Source organism: Aplidium turbinatum, chromosome 3 (assembly GCF_918807975.1).
Source record: "Aplidium turbinatum chromosome 3, kaAplTurb1.1, whole genome shotgun sequence".
NCBI classification, from domain to species: domain Eukaryota; kingdom Metazoa; phylum Chordata; class Ascidiacea; order Aplousobranchia; family Polyclinidae; genus Aplidium; species Aplidium turbinatum.
The window spans coordinates 34,782,018-34,802,168 of record NC_137474.1 but is presented as its reverse complement, the minus strand read 5'-3'; the positions used below and the strand labels follow the sequence as shown (position 1 = coordinate 34,802,168).

Here is a 20,151-nt window from a genome sequence, read left to right as displayed (position 1 = left end):
ATCAAAAGCTTTCAATCAAAAGCTCAAAATAATATTCGCAGCACAAATTCTGCAACACAGTAGGTCACATCATTATAACATAGCATGATGTCCTTCTTTGTATACCGGACACTTGTATCATTACTCGATAGTGAGCTGATAGATGAGCATTATCGCTATATCTTATCTTAAAAGTTTTTAAAAAATTGGCTTTTCAGCAACAAAAGTGCCCTTTTTCATAATCCTGCCCCCCTCCCAGTCAAAAATTGTTTCGGTGCCCCTTTTGTTACTCGTGCAGGACATTTCCTTTGAAAATGCTCAAATTTCCAATAAGTAGTTTTTTGCCCTTGTGCGTTAAGTGCACTATAATCTTTGTAATAAAGCTGGCCACCATACAGAAGTTTTGGCTTTCCTTTTTCGCTGCCATTCTGAATCAGGGACTCTACACTCTGTCTGCTCGTCTATAGCACGTCACATCTAGCACATCTCTAGCATATACGCTACCCTAATTAATTGTTCGTAAAGAATTGTAACTGTTTTACGAACAATTAGTATTACGGTCAATTGCATGCACGAAGAAATGCTTTACAAAGAATTGTGTTACGAAGAATTAATTTTACGAACAATTGTTTACGAACAATTGTTTTATGAACAACTGTTTACGAAAAAACGTCGGATACCGATCACATCACGTTTTAAATGTAATCGACTAAATTCTTCATTTTGCTGCTTCCACGATTTATTACTGTTATTGTTAGCTCATGTTTCGTTTCATGTTTCAGGTGATGGAAAAAGGAAATCTTTGAGGACTGTATTACTATTGATTGTTGTTGCCATAATCGCTATCATCGGCTTCTGTCTCGGTCTCGTGGCTTTGACCAAGGTTCCTTATGCACTCAAGGTGTTATGTCAAAACACGAACGAATATGACACGATTTTTATCTAATGAAACGTTTGTACTGTAAATGAATATGATATGTTTTTGATGTGTTTGCTTGTGGTGGTGACAATGTTGAAGCTGGAGATATAAAATGTTGATCTCCTTTAGGCTACTTTGTCCGCATTGTTTATGATTGCAAACGTCAACTGATATTAATATTCTGTTTGATTTTTAAAACTAACAATTTTCATTAACATAAAGTTCCAAACAAACCGATGTAGCCTATGCATATTCTGTTGCTAGCCTTGTGATATTAAAGTGCCTCTGACAGGAAAATAAATTCGCTAAATTTACCTAAGATACCAAAGAGATGACACTAACAAACTTCCCTGACCACCAAATCGTAAAAAATATCAACAGGCTACTAAGTTACACGCTTGCAAACTTTCGTTAATTTCGTCGAATCTGGCACTCATTCAATTTCGAAAATAAAAACGGCAACGCCGCTGTGACGTCACTATGGGTGAGAAGGATACATTCTTTCTCTGTGGTGACTTGGTAAGGTATGGTATGACTACTGCAAAACGTGAATGTGTGGGGCTCTGCTGGTCTAAAGCATGTGAAAAATGAGAATTACCCAAATGAAAAAGTCAACTTATTATTACTATCAAGTTTAGATCAAATAGGTTGAGTTTATTTTTATCAAACAGCGTCTCACTTTCGTTGAAATTGCAGTTTTTTTAACTCCTGTAGGGCTACAATTTTGATAACTTTTTAATTGTCCTAATCTGGCTATAGCTGTTTGCAGTGTAACAACAGTATCTCACAAACAGTAGGCTACCCTTAATTTATGGTTGAGTTTATGCCTGCAAATTGCTGTTTATGTGACAGTGTTAGTGACAAAGACCGTGTGCTATCTTTTCACGCTTTCTCACAAAACAAGGTGCTGAGAAGAAAACGGTCAAAGTTTTCTTCAAGTTCAAAAAAAATGAAGGGGCGTACCAGCAAACATCTATAGGATTGGCCCATGATACAAGAGAAGGATCCCCAGAGGATACAAACTGATATGAATGAATAAACAAGTGAATAAATAAATAACAGTTAACCTCTCAAGTACATGTAGCTCCACACAGAGTGAAATTTACATGCCTTTTGACTCTTTTTTATTTCTTTAAAAGTATTATTGACTCAAAAAGAATGTCTAAAAAGACATTACGAAAAGTAACTACGGACAAAGGCCAGTGTTTCGATCTTTAGATCTCTTCAGCGTAGTAAAGTGAAAGTAGAAAGTTGTCTTGAAGCGTTGGTTGAGATGATGATTTGAAACTTGAGGCAGTGCCGGATTAAGGGGGGGGCGGACTGGGCTGAAGCCCAGGGCCCCCACTTTTGGGGGCCCCCACCTCAAAGAAAAAAAATCTAATTTTTTTAGTTGCACAGCTGGAGATTACTGCTTTAATTCGTATCTCAAACAAGCAAGGGCGGCTCACCCATATGTGCTGCGGTGCTGCAGCACCCCTGCCCAGCCCCAGTTATTCAATTTTTCTTCGTTTTTTTAACAAAAAACATATTTATTTGATACTTTCATATCCGAAAGTGGTACGGATTACGGGTCAAAGTTATGATAATGCTGCCAATATGAGTGGCAAGTATAACGGTCTTTAAGCTCTTCTGCACGAGAAATGTAGTGTAGCTCATTATGTCCCTTGCACAGCACATTCACTTAATTTAATCGGTAGCCTAAATGTCCTGTAGAAACATGCCGTTCTGCCGCTGAGCTTTTTGAATTGTTGCAAAGCCTTTATTCATGGCTCGTCTCGTCTACTCATCGTTGGCAAGTCCATGGAAAATTCCTAGATGGTTTGCCTGTTTTGAAGACATTATCTGATACAAGATGGTCAGTTAGATATGATGCAGTTCTTCTTCTATCGAGTCTTCTAAAGTTCGTTGATACACCACAGATTGACACAATCTTCCGCAACGGAATTATACACTCAGGGGCGCCGGAAGCGGGGGGGCAGAGGGGGCGAATGCCCCCCCTGCCCTCAAATTTTCTGCAGATGGAGGGGCAGGGGGGGCAATGGTGCCCTTTTAAAGTTATGTAAGCTACTGCACATTTTGCAATATAACAATTTCTGTTATTCGCTTTTAGCTTAATTAAAATCTTTCATTTTTGCCTCAAAATAATATTTACGGCACAAAATTTTGCAACCCAGTAGCCTACAGGCCTTAAAACTCGGTTTTTTTTCGGCAGCCATCGTGGCCTACCGGGAGCTCCTTCTCGGCGGCCAAATCTGCGTGCTTGGAGGTCAAAATACAAAATAAAAATAACGATAGCACAAGTAAATAGAATTAAACTTGCAACAATGCTAAAATGATCACTTAGCGTTGTTGAAGTCTGGGCCTGGGCGACGTCCTACAATAGAATCGTTGCACCACGCAATAACTGCTTTATCGGGATTGTAATCCAGTAGCCTACTATTCAAACGACACTCGCACGAGTGTCTCCAATGTGGCTGATTTTATAGAAGTTCGCCACTCCCCTAGAATTCTTTTTAGCAACGAAAAACAACGTTCGACATGATTGTGTTGACGATGATTGCAAGGTAATAAAATAAGTATTTCAATGATTAAAACATTACTTGTAGGCTTAAACTGTGGTTAAACTGCCCTTTATCAGAACTGACGATGCACTAGCAAGTGCGAAATATTTTTTATGTTACATCTACTGAAATCTGATCCCTGTTGCCTTAGCAATTGAGGTTTTAGCTATTTCAATGATGTACATTACTAAAAGAAGCATAACTTTTGCAAAATATGATCAAAAAATGTTTTCCCCATTGATGTCAACTAACTTAGTTCTCCTTTTTAACAACGGTTCAATGTCCGACAACATCGAATCGACATAAAAACGACACTATTGCCAGCCGATGTAAATTAGCACTTCGGATTAAGACTTTGTTAAAATAAACGTCGGAAATTACAAACAAGACTTACAGCGCTGGTGATCGCAGCTGGATATATTCCATCAATAACAAGTATTCCCCGCACAATGCAACAGTGGCGATTATGACTCGCTGACCTAATTTTGCATCACTCTTCAGTTAATCCACGATCATTGTATTGCGAAATTAAATAGTTGGCTAGAAGAGACCGGCGGCCAAGCTTGGCCGATTGAGGAGGTAGCACCGGCGGTTTATTCAAGCACTACTTAGCGGCAGAGGTGGGCAGTAACTAGTTACAAAAGTAACTAGTTACTGTAACTAGTTACTTTTTGAGTAACTGTAACGGTAACTTCGTTACTATTTTCCAAAAGTAACGAAACGCGGTAACTAGTTCCTATTTTAGCACTTTTTCAACAGTTACAGTTACAAGTTACTTTTGTATTGAAATTTATGTTTCTAATTGCCGTCCATTATACTCTGCACATGTTTGTGTCATGCTTTATGCGTGTTTGCTACGCGTTGCTCAATAATGCATTCTTCTCGCAGCTGTATCGGAGCAGCACTGCCCATGCGCGGCGCTCTTGTTTTGTGATCTTATGGAGCAGAATTGCCATATTGGCAAATTCATCGCCAAAATCCAGAAATCTGACGATTTTTTAAGACGTTTGGCTTCATATTTATGGTTTGGCGATTTGGCTCTTTTTTAGCGCTTTTTGAGAACTGATTTGGTTAAATTAATTGCTTTTGGTGATTGATCAATATGTGACTTTCTATGCAATGTTTAGCAAAAGTGTTTGGCAACACTTGATAGCTCAGTTCATGCTTGTCGTATAGCTGCCAGAGGTGTACAGGAGTCGTATTTTTGGAGTATTTAGGACCCGGAGTCTCGGTGTTACGTTCACTGTTCGCAACCTTATTACATCATTGTTTTCTCGATTCAAAATTGGAAGTCGATGTCTAAGTAACTTCGAGTCATAGCAGGGAAAACAAATTATTTCCTTTGTTTCGAGAATTTAAAGAGAATATAGTTTCGGAAGAGAGTTTTCTTTTTTGTACCAAAGACAGGCAAAACACAACAATACCACAGGGTTGAGCATTACAACAATATAGTTTACATATTTACAAGTAGTTTAACAGTCAAACGTTTTCGGCTTAACTTAAGCCCTCATCAGGAATCTGAAAATATGTATAAATTGTAATAAATTTAAACTTTTTGAAAGTAACTATAACTAACTGACTATAAGCATCAAGAAACACGCAACGATTATAAGCAATAGTGTGGAAAACAGACAAACGGAAAACGAACTACATTAGGAAAAGGCAACTGCGTAACTAGAAAAGAATTTGCACCACAGGGTGCGTGATACATCTAATAAATGTTGAGGAGAATGGATGCGCCTCCCGCAAATAATTGTTTGTTTAAATTTGGATTACAGCGTTTATGTTGAGATTTATGAGTAACTGAAAGTAACTAGTAACTGTAACTAGTAACTGTAACTAGTTACATTTTTAAAATCGGTAACTGTAACGGTAACTCAGTTACTATTTTGGCCAAGTAACTGTAACTGTAACTCAGTTACTTTTAAAAGTAACTTTGCCCACCTCTGCTTAGCGGCCATGGCCGCAGGCTGCTTTAAGGCTTGACAGTAGGTTACATCATTATAACATAACATATCGCCCTTCTTTGTATACCGGATTATCATTATCGCTATATTTTATCTTAAAACTTGAAAAAAATGGCCTTTTAGTAAACAAAAGTGCCCTTTTTTCGTAATCTTGCCCCCCCAGTGAAAAATCGTTCCGGCGCCCCTGTATACACTGACAGGTCTCACCTACTGCACAGGGTGGCAAGCCGAGGGCAAACAAGAAGGTGATCCGCTGCATAGACGTAGCCAGGGGGGCGAAAGGGGCCATGCCCCCCCAAATTTTCCAAGTTTGGATTCCGAAGTTGAGCCCTTTGTTGAAAATATAATAAAGTTGTAGAAATTTATATCGTTTTCCAAGACATCTGGCTATTAACACCCCTAAGGACTTGTTTTAGACACACAGAAAGACACCAATAAATTTTGCAAATCGTAATTTGCTCAAAATTTACGCGATTTACGTTTCTTTGAACTAATTTGTGAAAGCAATTTCAGAATGGCTTACTCTGTTGGGTTTTTGTGAAGTTATTGAGTTTTTGTGTAGCTGAGTTTTTAGTGTTTTCTAATTTTAGCTGCAGTTTTTGCCCGTTCGTGTGTTAGAGCTATCTTTAATAAGTTAATAGCTGTTTATCTGCTAATAAATTTCAAACAAATATTACCCTAAAAGTGTTTTCAGAAAGTGCTATAATCCATTATTTGAGTGTAATTTTTCAAAAATGTAATTTTTCAAAAATGTAATTTTTCAAAAAACCCCCCTAACACTTTTATTGCTTCAACCCACCAGGATACGCCACTGCACATCAAGTGGCAATGGCTTTCAATTAAACACTTTGTTGTTCTCTTCAATTCATCAAATATTTGGCCCCCCAAAACTTTTTTCTGGCTACGCCACTGGTCCGCTGTTTGGGGCTCGGTGCCACAGATACATGCAACTGGGCCTGTGTCGTAGCTCCACTCCACCATTAATTTTTAGCGAAAAATGTCACTTGATAAGGGCCCCCACTTTCAGCTCAGCCCAGGGCCCCATAAACCCTTAATCCGGCCCTGACTTGAGGGATTGTTGTGAGACAATGAGACTTCAAGACAACTTTCAAGACAACTTTTCAAGACAACCAACGCTTCAAGACAACTTTCTACTTTCACTTTACTACGCTGAAGAGATCTGAAGATCGAAACACTGGCCTTTGTCCGTAGTTACTTTTCGTAATGTCTTTTTAGACATTCTTTTTGAGTCAATAATACTTTTAAAGAAATAAAAAAGAGTCAAAAGGCATGTAAATTTCACTCTGTGTGGAGCTACATGTACTTGAGAGGTTAACTGTTATTTTTTTATTCACTTGTTTTTTCTTCAAGTGTTCGAAAGTGGGATGTGCCATACAAAACTAGTCGTATGTTCTCTTCACTTCACTGGAGATGATTTTGTTAACACTACTCAAGTAAAAATGAGCTTGAGTAAACTTTACATTATGAAGAAATCTGCCATACCATCTATAAAAACACAGATGCAACCAGTTGCTGATGATAATTCCAGCACTTCTAAACAACAACGTATGCAAAAACGTACCCTCTTGCACAGGTAAAGTAGGCTTTTACATGTATGCAGGCCCGGATTTAGGGGGGGGCAGAGGGGGCAGTTGCCCCGGGCCCCCCGACTTTTGAAGGGCCCCCCTATGTGTAAAAAAATGTGATTTTGTGTTATTTTTTTCCTTTTGGCCTTTAAAGTTTCTGCAAAATGCTGTGCAGTAGCCTACTGGACTGATGTTACTGTAGACGTAGAGATGGTTTTTCGCGCCTACGGCGCAAAAAATTTTTTTGCACGGGGGCCCCCCGATCTAAAAGTGCCCCGGGCCCCCCATCAGCTAAGTCCGGCCCTGCATGTGTGTAGCCTATAGACTCTGCTATGTACGGTAACTTTATAACTAAGATTTTGTTAACACCGGCACTGACAGCTTGCATTGCACAAAGCTCAATGCTTGCAGTTTCAGCACTTTGGCAAGGTTTTCGAAAGTAGCCTACCATTTCTGTGGCTCTTTACGTTAATGGAAAATCGTCACTCGGAGGTAGGCTATATATCTTCGTGGTCACTTTTTCAACAATTTTCCAAGTCCAGATGGCCGTTACACCGGATTTCAATGTGCAACTGAAGGCACACTATGAGAGAGAGAGAACTTTTATTTATTTATGAATAGTGAATATGAATGATGATTCGTACGATTTCTTCATTTTTCACTTCAAGTATATTTTAGATTTTGTAGGAACGTATCCCGCAGTACAGTTTTATTAATCTAAAAAAACAATAAATTTTTGAAAAAAGAAACCGCTTGTACCAACTCCGACCAAACTTTGATCCACAAATTGCATCTAGGAAGCATTTGTGTCATCCGTAATTAACGACGCCCACCCAGGATGACGTAATACCACCAAAGTCGTCCCAGAGCAGTGAAATATGGACTTTCGCCTGTGGTGGCGCTGCGGAACAGGCGTTTGATATAAATTTCGCCCTAACCAGTCGAGCTTCGAGGTTAAGATTAAAAAGTTCACTAAGCATAATTCTGCGCTAGGAAATGCTTTAAAAAGTTACTATACTTGGATCCAACCTGTCAGGGGCACTTTAACCATGGCCAATTCCTTCAGAATCATCTTGATCACTCCCTAATTCGTAATGATCGCCTGTCAGGGGCACTTTAAGGCAATATTATTTGTTCCTGAAATTTGAAAAGTAGCCTATTGTTTAAAAGCATTTTTTAATTTCAGGTTCTGAATGACACTCAAACCGAGCTATCAGCGTTGAGACAAAGTAAACCCTTACAATCAATCAAGCATGCAACTTGCTATAATAAAAATGTCAAAGCGGTTGTTTATTCTAGATTTTACAAATGGCGTCAGGGCAAGACTTTTGGTTTGCACTAAACTGGAGTTATATTTCATTACATTCGATAAATAAAGATTTATTGTATTGGAACGGATCGTATCTGAAATGTTTGTTTCTGCAGGCAATATCAAATTGAAAGAAAACTTCAAAAAGCTCATCATGAACTTTCAGAACTTGAGTGAAAGACTTACTAACTTATCGAGTGAGTTGGAAAAGAAGGGACTTAATGATTTTGAATGCAATATGTAATTGGAAGCATTTTTAACCCTTTAACTGCTACGGGCTCTTGAAAGAGCATGAGCCCTAAAAAATACACACTGTTTGCAACCACCATAACTCTGGTTTTTGTTTGCCAAACTACATGGGTGTTACTTTTTTAGAAAGAAGATGACTTGTATTTTTCAAAAGTTGAAAAAAATTGCTAGGTTTGTATTTGAATTTTTTCTGCAATTTTCAATCAAATAGAAAATTTTTATTTTTTGTACAAAGTGAAGTTTATGCGGTTCTTTCTTCTCATACTGCATAAACATCACCGTGACAACCTAACAACCTTTCTATGGAAAGCATAACACTTGCCTGACGTCTATCGATGAAGTTTATTGCAGTTTGAAGATTTTTTTTAGATAACTAAACGGAAATAACAAAATAAATCAAAAAACGCAAAATTTTTGTATTTTGTCAGAAATTTCAGTCATTTAAGGTATTTTCCAATAAAAATACACAAAATCTGTAAACATATTTCTAAAGACTGTTGAAAATGCAACAACTTTCATGTATTGATTTTCTTTCTGGCAGTTACCGTTCTCAAAATACAGCAAGTTCAAAATCAAAACCTTGCTCAAGCTAAATTCTCTGCATCAAAAAAGCGTGGCAGAAGGGTTTAATACTCCATATTTTTTCATTGTTAATCAATTTCTTCCCAGATTACTAGTGTAATAGTAGCCTATATTTATTGAGTTGCTGGTAGAGTTAAATTACAACTATTTAGATCGATATTTGTATTTCAACAACATGAAGAAAGCGAATTAAAACCTAAAGGCATGTCTTGTTTTAAAATCGTCCTTTTCATTGATAAAGTGGTTAAGTTTTCTAAACATTCAAGACCTTAAGCTTTCTTGTGATGTGAAAGTATGAAACGAAGCTTCTTAATTGGACTAGCCTAGTAGGCTAATAGTGACACATGATATATTTGAAATGGAACTCCACTCACGATTTTCAACAAAATTTCCTTTGTTGATCTTTTTACAGTAAGTTACTATCGGTGGGCCTACAGTTTTGGTGAGCCTGATACTGTAGGACAATCAGGTCTTCTGAAGTCAACTTTGCTTGCAGCTACTGTAGGCTATATTATACTTTGCTTGATGACACCAGTGATTTTGGTTTATCGACACAAAAGCAAAGTGTTGCAGAAGTGCAAACGTTGTTAAAAAATTACAAAGCGTTTATGTGGAGTAGGCCTAATGTCAGTTTAAGGCGATATCTTTGGCAAGATACTTAATGGCACTACCGAAGGTGGTCATGAGGATTGGCTACCTTGCTTTTCTATCCACTCAATCGAAATCGTTAGGCAACATGTAGAAAGCTTGGATTGGACAAAAAAATAAAACGATACTTTACTTAATTATCTCTATAGCCTACATCCCAATAGTTGGCAGCCCTAGGATTAAATGATGTGATCCTTCTCCTAATTGTGCTGTAAATTTCTACCACAAAAATAGAATTTAGCTATTCTACAGTTTTACTTTAGCCTACTTATTTAAACCTGTAGGGTTAGGCTACACCAGTGGTTCTCAACGGGGGCGGTACCGCCCCCCAGGGGGCGTTTTGACTTTTCACGGGGGCGGTATGATTACTTCGGATTAAAGGGAGTGTTTTGATTACTAGGGGGCATTCTGGTTTAACCCATCTACCGTCCAGCGTAACGATTTCGTCAAAGAGCTCGTATCTTTGTGGTAGCATTTCCTACCTCATACCTGGTGGAAAAGGGATTCAGCTGTGTTGTTCTGCTACATACCAAACAGCGAAACCCACTTGATATATCCATAAGAGGTGATCTTCGAATGTTTCTCACTGGTTTTACACCGGATGTGAAGAAACTGGCACTTTCTCACCAAGCCCAAGGTTCACACTGACTAACAGTAGGCCTATACTGTTTTCATGCTCGCAAATATATATTTGCTTTTCATCAAATATAGTTAGCCTACTAGTCTCTAAAACCGTTACAGCCTGTTTCACCTTAAAAGGGGATCATCAAAAGGTCCTCATTCTAATAGAAATAGAATTCTACTGGAATAAGGACCTTCTGATAATCCCCCTTTTAGGGTAAAACAGGTTGTAAGGGTTTTAGAGACTTGTAACTAACTAGCCTATATTTGATGTAATTCGCTCTGCTTGGCTTTTTGCTTGGCATTGAGCACTTTTTGTAGTATTAATATGATTTCTTGTTTTATATTCGCTTTTCATAATTAATCGTTTTTGTTTGGGGAAAGGGGGGGGGGGCGGTAAAATTTTGCCAGTTCATAAGGGGGCGTTGGGCCAAAAAAGGTTGAGAAACACTGGGCTACACAGTAGGTAAGAATTGGTCATTTTATATTATAAACGACACCGAAATGGATTCATAATCTTGTCATTATAATCATTAGGCCTAACTAAGAACACGAAAGTAAAAACACAGAAGGTTGCTAGATACTAGCCTAAACTGTACAAATAACATGTTGCTGCATATCGGCGAGTGTGATTTCAGTTTTCTGAATAGATTTGTAAAACATCACCTTCCTTAACATAATGCAGAATATTTCACATGAACAATTAAAGTAACTTTCATGGAAAAATGTTTCAACGACAAATATATTACCTCCACAGTTACGACAGCACTACAGGCTGAACCTGGTTGGTACATCCCAAATAATGGATACCAGTACAAGTTGAGCAGTGGCTCTCAGACTTGGAGCGAAAGCAGGAAAGTTTGCATTGGAATAGGGGGAGACCTCGCCACCGTTGGAATGAGGGACTATAAAACGCGCTTGTGAGTATAGCCTACGTCAATCTGTGAATCTCATTTTTGTGTATAGCCTACACCTAATCAATCAATCAATCAATCGTTTATTTATCAAAAAACAAAACACAAAAGTGACATAAAACAATAATACATACAATGTTTAGGTTTTGTTATTGATAGGGAGATAACGAAACGACCACACGGTCAACAAGTCAGTTGCCACCCTGCAAAGAATAATTTGAGTTATGAAACTAATCAACAATTTAACCAAGTCAGTTACAATCAAAAAAGAAAACACAAACAAGACCAATACTTCGATTAGTAGCTCACAATTAATTGTCAGCTTCATAAAATTGTATGCGAGATTTTCCAACAAATAAAAATCAGTGGACACTGGACACCATGACAATAGACATTGTTGAATGTAAGAACTTAGGCCAAATGAAGACCCACTTATCAAGTGTCATAACTTTGCAAAGCTGATGCTTTGCTATGTTTTTTGAAATCATGAAAAGATAACTTTTTGAGATTGGTTGGAACCTCTGACCACACCACTGGTCTAAATACTTGTATGGATTTTTTGCCAAATTCTGTATTAGTGCGATTAACAAAATAATTAGTGTTTGATTGATATCTAGTGTTATGGTTGTGGATGAGTGAAGAGCTTGTGAACAATGCACAGTAGGCAGAAGGGTACAAGTTCATGCAGACTCTGAACATGTGTTTTTTTACTTCTAGTGTACATATGTCTTCCAGCTTTAAGATATTCATTTTTTAAAATAATGGACTGGTATGGGCTCTATAATCGCTTTTTGTGATTGTTCTTATTATTCTTTTTTGAATTTTTCTGAGAGGGTCTAGAACTTTGTTGCAAGCTTTACCCCAGCTAGTAATGCAATATTGAAGGTGGGAGTAAATTAAAGTATAATAAACGGTTGTCAATGTGTCTGAATTCACATAATCTCTCAGTTTTAATAGTGCCCAAGAACCCTTTGCAACTTTCCCACAGACTTGTTCTATGTGGTGTTTCCACGTTAACTTATTATCAATACAGATACCAAAGTACTTGATTTGATCTTTTTGCTGAATTGGTTTACTTCCAATCTTAATGTTAACATCTCTTATTTGTTTTTTGTTTGTAATAAGCATGTATTCTGTTTTTGTAAAGTTTATTGATAACCTGTTAAGTTTCATCCAAGTGAGAAATTTTCGAGTTCTGTGTTCACATTTTGTTGCAAGTCATTCTCACATTTGTTTGCCATCATTAGATTTGTGTCGTCAGCAAATAATTTAACAGTCATTTTTGTTGAGTTTGGCAGATCATTTACATACAACAAAAAGAGGAGTACAACCTAAAAGCAACCTAAAATCGTCATTTCCATACAACCTAAAAGCGTCGTAGACCTTGACCTAACTACTGTTGGTAAACAGAAAGGTATTATTCAAAACTAATTGAAACTGTTCACCAGGTATTTAGTTATATAACAAAATATTTTCTTATGGCGCAAACTAAGCTAAACTATCACAAGATGTGTAAGGTGATAATCTGCTTTTATTCTTACGTTTGACCCCTTGAAGAAGTCAGTTGTGTCTGATTGAGGAAACGTCAGAATAAAAGCAGATTATCATCTTACACATCTTGTGATTGTTTAGTTTACACTAGTGGAACGTATTTTGTTATGAATGGCTTTGTTTTGATCTAGAAAGGAAGTAACAAAATAAAAATCTACTTGGATTGAAATAATTAAGTTTAAGCTTACTTGTTAATAGTTAAGTTTACTTGCGGTTAGTGTGCAAATGGTCAAAGATGGGCACGGTACAATTTAAAAGTACCGCGGTACCGGTACTCGGTACTGGTCAAAAATAGTACCGCGGTACCGGTACCGGTACTATTTTCAAAAAGTACCGCGGTACCGGTACGGTACTCGGTACGGTACTTTTTAAATACAAGTTACAAGACTTAGAATGATGAATTTTTTTGTGATTGTAATCGAAATAATCTTACATTTAAAACCACAAATGCGATTCATCTCCATCCCAATTATATTAACAAGTAACAGCAACCAGGGGCGCCGGAAGCGGGGGGCAATGGTGCCCTTTTAAAGTCATGTAAGCTACTGCATATTTTGCAATACGATATAACAATTTTAACTTTTAGCTTAGCTATAACAGGCGTCAAAATTCGTTTTGTTAACGGCGGACAAACGTGTCCGGTCTGAGCAGCTATCTCGGCTGACAAATTAAGTCTCACGGCGGGCACACCAGTTTTAACATCGATCATCATGCTTAATCACTTTATCTTGATAATTCTTCGCCATTCGAGAACTATAGCTACGGCTTAGAAGGCTTTTTAAAATTTCATCGAAGTCACTCTGAAAGGCTTTCGTCAGACCAACGACGTGCGCTTGAAGAGTCAAAGCGCCGTGTAGCTGCTTAATACGCCGTATAACTGATGAACTTCCACCGAACGAGGTCGTGTGGCTTCTTACGTCACTATGCTCTGGGCACGAGTCGGAAAATTCTACACTAACGCCACTATTTTCTGCTGTGCAAAGTTTCATTAGGCTTTTTTCTTTAGGTTTATTTTTGCGTGTCATGTGAACGAAAGTGAATTTTTCCTGGGCGTTTTCTTTCTTACTGCAATACCAAAACTTAACAATTTTTGCTGCATCTTGCTGTAATATAGCCTACTCCTATAATCTAATTTAGGAACCAACCTTGCCTTATCAATATTACTTGGAGATCAAAGTCAGACATTGTGACGTAAAACTTGAACTAAGTTGGGCGTGATTAGTGTAGAAGTACCAGTATTCCCATCGATTCTTAACGAAGAATTCACCTTTGTTACGTTGATTCAATGTCACCAATCGTTCAAGCAACGTAAAAATCGAAAGTTTTCCTTCTTGAATGGAAGCTAAGGGATACAGTATTCACATTTTCTAAACGCGCGAGAAATTATATTCTCGCAACAATTGTTCGTGCTATGCAATGACGATTTGTATCGCTAGTTCCTGTGTTACTAGGCAGACAAATATGACCGATCTAGATGGTACTTCCCGCGGACATCACATGCTGTGACGGCGGACATGTCCGCCGTGAATTTCGAGGCCTGCTATAATCTTTCATTTCTGCCTCAAAATAATATTCACGACACAAAATTCTGTATCACAGTAGGTGATTAGAGTGATTAGCCTACATCATCATAACATAGCATGATGCCCTCTCGTGCCATTGTTCTTTGTATACCGGACACTTGTATCATTACTCGATGATGAGCTGATGGATGAGCATTATTGCTATATCTTATCTTAAAACTAAAAAAAAGGTCTTTCAGCAATAAAAGTGCCCTTTTTCATAATCCTGCCCCCCTCCCAGGCAAAAACCGTTCCGGCGCCCCTGACAGCAACGCGCCATGACGATGTTCATATTCTACACAAAGACTGCTGAACCAGCCCTTTGGTTGGCACGCAAGGCTGAATGGAACAGATTGGAAAATAAAGTCACAAGTCTCTTGATTTTGCTCAGTATAAATGCATAAATTTAAGGTAGGCATATCAATACTTGTTAGTTTATAGACTTATAGTTAAGGGCCAACCCAACATGCAGTATAAAAAGCTATTGGAAGTAAAGGCCATTCAACATCAGAGGTGTAAAGTAATGAAAGTAGTGTTACTTAAGTAGCAATAAAAAAAAAACTGGTATCCATCTAAAATGGACTGGCTTGCAATTAGCATAAAAATTAGCATAAACATAAAAGCAACTTGCAAAGAATAAAAGACAGTGACAATATAATTCTATTTTACTTTTATGCAGTGATGTACGCGCATACAAAAAATATTGACGCCGTCAGCGTAAACGCAAACGTTCGAAAAACCATACGCCGTATGCGTCTACATAACTTGTAAATAAAGTTGGCGGCGTCAGCGCATACACTAGCGTAAACTCGTTTTGTTTGCTAGGTGCCAAACATTCACACGGTATTAACCACTCGAAACAAACAAGTTTTATTTTGAATTTTCACGAAGAAACACAAGCATCTAAAAGTGTTCATCTGACATTTTGCTGCGTTTTGGTTTCAATATGTCTTTGCCCATTGAAAACATTCTTTCCACTGCAACGCTGGAAGGTATCGACGTGTTGTAGCGAAAAAAATATTTAGCAGTTTGATGAAAAAAATGCAAACAACAGCTAAGACATTAAAAAGTATGCGTTGACGCTATACTCCAAAAAACCGCGAAAACTTTACGGCGTAGCCTCAAGTGACAACTATCCAAAAAAATGTGGCCGTAAGTGTTAGAGTAAAACAAAAAGTTAAGAAAAAGTCTACGCCGCAAGTTTACGGCGTAGAATTTGCGGCGTATACGTACATCTCTGCTTTTATGTTAAGTAGCAATGTAGCAATGTTCAGTAACTAGTACTTTTTGAGTAGTTTTATTTTTCATTACTTACACTTGTTTAGTTTTATGCCAAAGTAACGTTACTCGAGTAATTTTATATTTTGTCAAGTAGAAAGTTGTAACTTTGATAAAAATCTGTTAAAAAGGTATCATTTCTAAGATAAAAAAATATTTTAAAGAGAAATTGTTAAAAATGAAAAGTTTTGTTAAAAAGAATTGTTAAAACGAAAAGTTTATCTTCCTACGACCTAAATGATCCATTAAAAATTGAACTATTAAGTGAGATATTTTATGACTAAAAATATTGGGATTTTGAAGTATTTTTTCAAAACTTATGAAATTTGTCAAAAATGTTTGTTTTTTGACTGCAAAATTTACTAATTCTACTTGAGTAATTTTAAAGATCAGTACTTTTTTACTTCTACTTGAGTGATAATGTTCTCTGGTACGTTCTAATTGTAATTGTAACGAATTAAATTGACCTTCAGTAACTGTACTTTTACTTGACTATTTAAATGGACTACTTTTTACACCTCTGTTCAACATTTATCTCTAAAGATTAAACAGGGGCCCATAACATTTGAAAAGCAGTAATTATGCCACATACGGAGCAAACCGCAAAACAACGAATCCTCATTGGACTCCTATTTTAACACACACAATTCAAAGCAAAGAAAGTACTTAAAAAAATAGGAATTGCAGTACAGTCCCCAACACTTTACAAAAAAAAATTGATAAGACCCTAAAGTTATAGGCCTATTACTTTATAACTAATTGGGTATCTAGTAAAGGCTTGGGGCAAGCCTGTTCTAGGCATTCGCTTTCAAAAACAGTAGGGGAAGGTCGGGACCTGCGAGCCACTTTTTTCTTTTAGATGCATATTTTCTACGTTTCTCAATATTTTTCTCTAAAAATTGGTTTTGCAATGCCTTGTAGTGCTACCTACTCTACAGCAAAAGCACAAGTTATTATTTTAGCAAATGTTTAATTTACGCTTAAAAACATAAACACGCGCCAAGCGGCTTATCGCACCCCACATGTGGGGAGCGATAAGCCACAATTGCGATAAGCCAAAAAATGTAGTATTTTAGCAAAGAAATCACTTCGCCATATCAAAAATACAATTTTAAAACATAGTTGCATTATTTATGTGTGAAATCAATCTTCAAGCCAGCTTTCAAGCTTTAAATTTTGAAATAACCGATGGAGAATTTTCAAATGATTCCTTGGGATGAGTTGTCAGAATTTTCATGTGAAATAGCATAATTAATAGTTGCAAACGAAACAAAAGTCAGAATTGTGATATATCCTAATGGAAAGGTGTGAAAACAAAAAAATGATGTCATATGACACTTTAACATCTACTATCACAGGCACTTGTCATGGCTCGTAGGTCCCAACACAAGGTGACTCAAGGCTCCCTACCTGATCGTTCAGAAATGAAACAACAGCTAAAAAAAAACTAACATTGCTATCTAAAAAACTTTCGGCTTAATCTCATCATAAATACATCACCTACCACTACAAAAAAGTTCATGAACATTTCTTGCATAACAAATGAGTTATTTTAAAACACAATCAGCCAAAAAAATTTACTTTTTTAACCCAAAACCTATAAATCCTCTTTGCACCTCCATTTTTAGTACAATTTTGACCAAAAGTTTGTGGGAAAGTTATCCAGGCATAAAAAATATAATGACGTCAAAAAATGCAAAAAAAGTACTTTATATTAAAAAAAACGGGGGTGGATTATGGCTCCCACCATGATCATGGGTCCCGACCTTCCCCTAGCATCTCAAAATGAGTGTCACTAATTAATCCAGCTCGTTTTGGCCTCAAAATGTCTTTAGCTGTGGAAAAAAATCTTTCAATAGCAGCACTTGAAGGGATTGCAGTGTTTGTTTTAATAAACAATCTTTCGATCGTCGGATGCTTAAAGCATGCATCTGTGATGCATCTCTGAGGACACATTTTGAGAAATTCATCAACCAGTTTAGATGCACTTTGTCGTCGGCTTTTCGGTTGCTTAAACAAAAAACCGAGAAACTCGTCTTGCTGAACAACTTCTTCTAAGTCGACGCTGCTGCTTTTCAGCTTCATTCTGATCTTCTTGCTCAATCAAAGATTCAAGCTTGCTGATCATCTGAGTCTTGATGCTTTTCGCTATGTTTTCCGAAAGAAATGAATATCGTTCATCCATGTTCGATTGTGGGATCAACGAGAGCCGAAAATGTGGATGCAACGCCATGGCGAGTTGATTATCAGTGCTGTGGAGTACGTGATGAAATCTCGTTTGGATGGCTTCCATCAAAACTGTCACTAACGGCATTTTCGTTCATGGATTTAATCGTTACGGAGTTAACATTGTTGAAAAAAAAGTACCGATAAAAGTACCGGGTATTTTGACCAGAAAAGTACTGGGTATTTAGGCAACCGGTACAAATTTCAAAAAGTACCGCGGTACCGGTACCGGTACACAAAAAGTACCACGGTACAGTACCGCGGTACAATTGTACTCGGTACTGCCCACCTCTGCAAATGGTTGATATACACTAATTGTAATGACAATTAATTTCACTGTCGTTGGAACGAGCTCACTCTTGCTTGGAAGAGATAGCCCTATAGTTGCTCCACGAAGTTAACTTCAGCAAGTCGTTTTAATCTTGCAGGTAACCGGCATATTGGAGTGGTTTCCATAGGCCTTTCTCTACCCAGCAACAACCTTTTTAAACCCACTCAGTAAACAACTTTCTCAAAACGGAGGCTTCTTAATTTGTGATCAAACCAAAAACATGAAGCATGAATTACCGTTTGCTATACATACCTTTTCAAACCACAGAATAGTTTATAGCGCTCGTGCGAACAACGCTTTACATGGAGACGAGTATTAATAAAGTATCAACAAACGCATGGGTGTTATAATTTCAGTTTAATACTATAGAGTAGTCGCCAATGTTGCTAGCCTATTTTGCTGCCTTCACATTGGTTCGAAATGTTGGCATTTGCCAGCAACCAAATAAGTTAATCTCTTCATAAGTGACACGAAAATATTGATTCAGCTAGACTAGAGCAATAACATCTTCAATAGCAATAACATCTTCAATTTCTTCACATGGAATTAATTTATATTTCTTAGGACCATAGGAAGAATTTTGCTGATGGGTGATCAGCCAGCTTGGGTGGGTTTAAACGACATCACGCTGGAGGGAAGATTCGAATGGATTGACGGCGTGATGGCAACAGATAGCAATGTTCTCTGGATCAATGAACAACCAGATAACCACAACGGAAATGAAGATTGCGGCAACATTCGTGCAAGCTACAATCCACCGTTCAGCATGAATGACAATCTGTGCTCGCATAGATTGCATGGGATTTGTGAAAAACCATTGATTTGAAACTGACCCAATAATTGGTTTATATTTTCATTATATTTGTCAATATGATCAGTGAGCAGAGTTTGTTCTCACACATATGCGCTTTTTGTCAGATTATGATTTTCACCAAAAAATTGTCTTTTTGTATCTCAGTAATTCCCAATTTTTTCGGTGTCACGAATTTGAAAAAACTTCCAACTGACGACCCAACAACAACAAATTTGTAAAGGAGCGTAATATCGAAGCAGCTGAATTCATCATTTTAAGAGAAAATGAAGTAACCTACATGAGAAGTTGATCAAATCTCAGAAGAGTCAGCACATTTTACGATTGTTTTTTTTTTTATCGTAATGTTTGTTTGGGATGGATGCCTTATTCTCGGATATAATAGAAGAACCTGCAATGCACAAATATGATAAAAGAAAGAGAATAGCCCAAAGCTATGTGAAGTTTTTTCATTACTGAGTGGCAGACCTATGTACAATTTACTGCCTACTTTTTTTTACTTTAAATTGAGTCGTACAAACACTCGAGAAGAATTCAAGTTCGGTTTGAAACATTCGGAGCAGGCCGGGACGATTTCTCGCATCGTTGTTACAAAATAAAGCAGGATCTTGGTTTCTTACGAAGTGATTCATTCTGGTAAAACCTAGAAAGCACATGGCGCTACAGGGTAGCCTACTCTCATATGAGAGTTTCAAGATTTAAATTTTCATTTTTTAATTAAATGTTACAAGACTTAAGTTTTCTTTTTTTAATTTGTGTGGCACAAACTTAATTGAACAAAACTGAGAGAAATTAATTATCTCGTTTAGATTTTTCTTGGATGTGTGACATCAAACTCGAGAGGCTCAATTCATTGGTTTATAACTAATGTGATGTTTCGTCTAACTAATAATAAAAGTGATTATGTTAGTGTTGAACTTTATTTCTTCTTTACGTGCTGATACAAGATGTGAGGTAGGCCCAATATACAGTAAGAATCATGAGATGTTGGTTACTTGCAACTCATGCCCAAGTTCCGTCGATCGACTAGGAAGAAAATTGCATGAGGTGGTTCCTG

At 37.3% G+C, this 20,151-nt stretch overlaps 1 protein-coding gene across 1 annotated transcript in view; it reads left to right on the top strand.

Moving 5' to 3' along the window:
• LOC145767141 (alpha-N-acetylgalactosamine-specific lectin-like) overlaps positions 1-19,936 on the top strand; it is a 28,741-nt gene extending 8,805 nt beyond the window's left edge. Inside the window, exons 3-7 of the mRNA XM_082578905.1 lie at positions 762-880; positions 8,199-8,241; positions 8,438-8,518; positions 11,179-11,341; positions 18,848-19,936. Of these exons, the coding sequence (XP_082435031.1) occupies positions 762-880; positions 8,199-8,241; positions 8,438-8,518; positions 11,179-11,341; positions 18,848-19,109 (668 nt within the window). The 3' untranslated portion in view covers positions 19,110-19,936. The remainder of the gene's footprint in view (positions 1-761; positions 881-8,198; positions 8,242-8,437; positions 8,519-11,178; positions 11,342-18,847) is intronic.
• Positions 19,937-20,151: the final 215 nt, after the last annotated feature.